At 36.0% G+C, this 5,521-nt stretch overlaps 1 protein-coding gene across 1 annotated transcript in view; it reads right to left on the bottom strand.

The window, feature by feature from the left end:
* The window catches only part of LOC107559343 (tctex1 domain-containing protein 1-like), a 7,453-nt gene extending 2,559 nt beyond the window's left edge, over window positions 1-4,894 (bottom strand). The window contains exons 1-3 of the mRNA XM_016243127.1: window positions 4,759-4,894; window positions 4,541-4,632; window positions 3,621-3,745 (exon numbers count right to left, since the gene is read on the bottom strand). Of these exons, the coding sequence (XP_016098613.1) occupies window positions 3,621-3,745; window positions 4,541-4,632; window positions 4,759-4,871 (330 nt within the window). The 5' untranslated portion in view covers window positions 4,872-4,894. The remainder of the gene's footprint in view (window positions 1-3,620; window positions 3,746-4,540; window positions 4,633-4,758) is intronic.
* Window positions 4,895-5,521: the final 627 nt, after the last annotated feature.

Here is a 5,521-nt window from a genome sequence, read left to right as displayed (position 1 = left end):
TCTTTTTAGCAGCATCATATGACCCCTTTAAAGAGCAGTGGTATAGTCTTCACTATCTGAGCTTCAGTATCTGGTCTCCAAGATTTATGCTCAGAGTAAAGTGGTGTTAATCTTTGAAAGTAGAATTTCGCTCTTTTTAGACACTTGAGAAAATTTCTGATGTGAATGAGTTTTCATCAGTGGGTGTTCTGATGTCAAACCTGATGAAAGGAGAGCTGCTTCCCTCTGCTCTTATCTGGATCACCTCATCAGATCCCCTCTAACTATATCAGCCGTGTGACTGAAATTCAGGGATTCAATGACTCTCAGAAGGAAGAATATTTCCGGAAGAGAATCAGTGATGAGCATCAAGCCAACAGAATCGTCTCACACATTAGAAGATCAAGAAGCCTCCACATCATGTGTCACATACCCGTCTTCTGCTGGATAATGAGCGATGATGTATTTCCTCAGCGACCAGGACAGATCAGCTCTAGCATGACGAAGTGGATATCGTCCTCTTTTGGAAGACCAAACAAAGTAGTTTCACTTTCACAACGAAGCACACAGCTCTTCACTACATGGTGGCGGCAACAACAATACTACAGCGAGAATAAAAGTTACGCCTTCTTTCTTTGCGTGAACATTTGGGCGGCGTTATGTAAATTTTCCCAGTGATGTAGGTATGTGGGGGCGTGTTAGAACGAGCCGTTTTAGGTAGGCGTGGCTGACTCTTAACTTTTATAAAGAATATCTCTTTGGATTTGAGACTTTAGTCTTTGCAACTTTACAGATCTTCTTTATGCACCAAGAGCTTGTAACACTCCAAAGAGAAAGGAACAATTGAAATCACATCACATGACCCGTTTAAAATAATTTTGTTTCAACGAGTTCAGTTTAGTTTAAATTGAATTTATGTTTATGTCTTTATAGTTTGGAACAGAGAGAACAGATCAGAATCACACCAGGACTATGGAAATGTAGGTACTCACTCAGTCACAAACATTTTTTCACACCCGTTTTAAATATGTTTAATTAATGTTCCCATATACCTTCTTGTATGCAGAGTCATGTGATCTCACATTGGATCCAAACACAGCACACATGATTTGCATACTCATCCTGTCTGAGGGCAACACAAAAGTGACATATGTGAAAGAGAAGCAATTGTATCCTGACCATCCAGAGATTTGAGAACTTTGAGCAGGTTCTGAGTAGAGTCTGGACACTGTTACTGGGAGGCTGAATGGAGCGGACAGGCGGTTATAGCAGTGTCGTATAAAGGAATCAGCAGGAAAGGAGGAAGAGAATGTTGGTTTGGACTCAATGAAAAGTCATGGATTCTGTTCAACTCTGATAACAGATTTACTGCCTGTCATAATAATAAGAGAACCGACGTACCTGCCCCTTCATCTACATCTAATAGAGTCGGCCTGTTTGTAGACTGGCTGGGCACCAGTCTGTCTTTCTACAGCGTCTCTAACACACATATTTCACTGCACTTTCACCGAGACACTCTATGCAGGATTTTTGCTTGACTTAGGATCCTCAGCATCTCTGTCCCATCAAGAACAGCAGGGACAACTGGGTAAATTTCTTTTAAATATATATATTTTTTCATTCGAATTCACACTTTTTTCTGTCTTAATATGCTGCCATTATTCATGCACAGTCATATCAAACCAGTATTGCATGACATTCCATCTTTTGTGGAACACAAAAGAAGATTTTAACGTTATGTTAATGTTAATTTAAAGTTAAATGAACATAGTTAAGACTGAAGCTAAAAGATGTAGCTAATGTTATTTTGTTGGTCTTTCAAGTATAACACTATTTTGTCTATTTTTATTTATTTTGTTTTATTTGTTATTTTTTATATTTGCATATTAGTAAAAAGTGTTAACTGATGACTGTGTAAATGTGAGTAAATGTTTTTTTTCCCAGCAAAATAATAGTTTGATATTTTACTTAATAGCAATGGTATGATTTTGCTGAAATGTTCAATTTATCTTCATTTAAAATATTTTAAATCATATTTTCATAGACTTCTGTAGCAGTTATTTTCTGTTAAACAAAACATGATTTAAAACTATATTGTGTTAACAAATATACACCTGTGTGTGTATAGCTAAACTGATTAAATGAATATATTGTCCAGTAATGAATTACCAAACAATAACAGTTGAAAATACTTATATAAGAAAATACTTTTAAGTTCTCAAAACAAATCAGTAATAGTAAACAAATTATTGACAATAGACATTCAGATTTATTGACTTACTGTGAGGTATGACACACAATGAGGTATTAAAATGAAGACATTTCAAGTCAGTGTATGGGAAGGGATTCATATTTTCAATTGTTTATATGAGGTAAAACGTTTTCTTAAAGACAATGGTATTTAAATTGTGTCCAAAATGTGCTTCCATAATATAAACATTAAATAGTAGGCATTAATATGGGCAATAATTCCACTTCTGGCCAACATTTCATTTGAAGCCGTCACAAATCTCATCATTAGCAAGAACGTAGAATTAACACGAGTGCAAAACTAGCTTGAAATAGAAATATCTAACTATATATTTATATATATATATATATACATACATATGTATGAAAGGGTGCTTCTACTAAATACTGAGCAAAGGGACTGAATACTTAGGACCATGTGTTATTTCAGTTTTTCTTTTTTAATAAATTTGCAAAAATGTCAACAATTCTGTGTTTTTCTGTCAATATGGGGTGCTGTGTGTACATTAATGAGGAAAAAAAATTAACTTAAATGATTTTAGCAAATGGCTGCAATATAACAAAGAGTGAAAAATTTAAGGGGGTCTGAATACTTTCCGTACCCACTGTATATATATAAAATACACAGTCAGCAGTCTGTTCAATCCGTGTATCATTCAATCATTCGGTTTTTGATTTAATATTGAAAGCAGAAAAATGAGAAAACTGATCCTTTTTCGTTTTTTTGTTTTTTTTTCCAAAAAACGAAAAACGAGAATTCAGCTCAAATTTTCGTTTTTCGTTCATGGGTGGAAAAATGAATAAAGAGTTTGAATATTTGATTTCTACTTGTGGGCGGGAATTAAATGCCCCTTTCTGCTGATTGGTCAGCTGAATATCAACCCGTACCTGCCAATATCCAGCAACTTCGCACAGCCACAACCAACATTCCACAGGCCACAATCAAGAACCTGATCAACTCTATGCGAAGGAGATGTTGCACTGCGTGAGGCAAATGGTGGTCACACCAGATACTGACTGGTTTTCGGACCCTCCCGGACCCCCCAATACAGTAAAACTGCACATTTTAGAGTGGCCTTTTATTGTGGCCAGCCTAAGGCACACCTGTGCAATAATCATGCTGTCTAATCACCATCTTGATATGCCACACCTGTGAGGTGGATGGATTATCTCGGCAAAGGAGAAGTGCTCACTAACACAGATTTAGACAGATTTGTGAACAATATTTGCGAGAAATAGGCCTTTTATGTACATAGAAAAAGTCTTAGATCTTTGAGTTCAGCTCATGAAAAATGGGGGCAAAAACAAGTGTTGCGTTTATAATTTTGTTCAGTGTATTTATTATGATTTAGAAAAAAATCTATGTAATGAGCGTGTGAAGGTCAGCTGACCTCAGAGATGGTTTTGGTCATCTGTCTGCACAGCTCCGGTTCATATTTCTCCTCCTGCAAGTAGCTGGTCAACACATCCTTCAGAATGTCCTTCACTGTTAACACCGGGAAACGTTGTGCGGGGCCTGTGCAAACATTTACTTATATAAAACGAATACCACGCAGCACAGTCTGAGGTCATGAGGGTCAGGTCCGTTAAATAACATTAATAGATACAACTTGTGAATTTAATAATGTATTAGTAAATGCTGGAATCAATAATAATAAACGCTTTAGAAGTATTTTTCATTGTTAGTTTGTCAACTAATGGAGTTAACAAACAAGGCACCGAACCCCCAACTGCTCCCCAGGCGCCACAGCATAAATTGTAAAGTGTTACCAAGCTGATAAAAAAAAAAGCATAAAAAATTCACAATTCTAATACTGATGTTTAAGCTGTTGTTTTGCCAGCCGACATGATCAATAACTACCTGTATAATGTTAATTCAGTAGTTGGCTTTTGTTTGTTAAAGAGTAATTTCTAAAGACTAACAGAATGGAAAGTGAAACTGAAGGCACAGGAAAATTCTACAAGTGAATAGCCAATTAAAACAATATAATATTGTTATATACTTCATATAATATATTTCTAGGAAAAACATGTTTTGCTTGCAAAATTTTGATTAAAGAACAGAAAAAAATGAAGGATATTAAAAATATTTCTTAATGCAATTCCAGAGTACAGAAAGTGTTCTCTTCATTGTACATACAATTCACATTGTACTATATTGGCATATGCAGTGAGGACTTTAAATGTAATGCATAACCCACATGATATTATCTTTCCTGTGAAATGATGTTGGTGGTTCTTTGGTAATGATTTTGTATTGTTTCCTCCGTGAGATCAGCTTCTCTGTAACAGTGAAGGAGAAGAGACTCACTGAGCTGATAGGTGTTCTCCATCTGCACCGCAGGCCGTGCAATATCATCATGATGTCCAGGCTCCTCCATGTAGGACACTGTGCTGATAGAGCTAAGGACACACACAAATGATCCTTCCTCATATACACTGATCCTTCCTCATCCTCATATTTACACCTTTCTTTGTTGTTATTTTACTGGGGGTGTTGGTAGATGTTAAGGAACGACAGTAACTCACTCCTTAGTTTTGGCAAAGGCTTCTTTAGCTCTGACTTCATGACTGCCCAGAGAAGACAAGCTTCCACGCTTCTTCAGCAGACGTGCTGCTTTCTCTTTCGCTAAATCAGACATTTTATTGCGGAAAATCGACTGAATTGTATCTGATGTTCTACGGAAAACTGAAAGACATTTTTAAAAAGCCATTTAGTCTACACTAATAATTCATAAATGCATTAAAACGCGTTTCTGTCAAACAAAATAGTTCGTAATTTAAACTCAAAAGGCATGTACATAACTTTCATAGATGCAAAATACACTCACCGATTTGTTGTGTCGCTCCTCCACAAACCGGAAGTGGTCAGCACCGCGACCGGCTTGTTGCCAAACGTTGCCTTGACAACAGAGGATTTCATTTTAGTTTTTTTTACTTTGGGTGGGATCTCCCGCCAACGAAAAATTCTATGGTGACCATGGCAACGGTTTAGTTTTGAAATGTTGATTATGGCATGCTGACTTTGCTTAGATAGGTTCACCTGAGCTGATTTAAATGTAAGACTTCTTAAAAACACCTTCTTCAGACCAATTAAAGAAAATATAAGGAATAAACCGAAGGGGACACAATATGTCAATATATTATCTAAATGTCTAAGGTTTGAAAATACAACATCCAACTGATATCCATGACTTTTTTATTCATTTTTACACACGCACTTTAAATATAAAAATGTCTAAAAACTCAAAGATGAGATATAAAAGGTTTGTTTGATCAAAATGAAGTAAGT

The sequence above is a fragment of the Sinocyclocheilus grahami genome, unplaced genomic scaffold (genome assembly GCF_001515645.1).
Source record: "Sinocyclocheilus grahami isolate Dianchi unplaced genomic scaffold, SAMN03320097.WGS_v1.1 scaffold682.1, whole genome shotgun sequence".
NCBI lineage: Eukaryota > Metazoa > Chordata > Actinopteri > Cypriniformes > Cyprinidae > Sinocyclocheilus > Sinocyclocheilus grahami.
The sequence above is the reverse complement of the archived record's forward strand: the minus strand, read 5'-3'. Positions and strand labels throughout refer to the sequence as shown.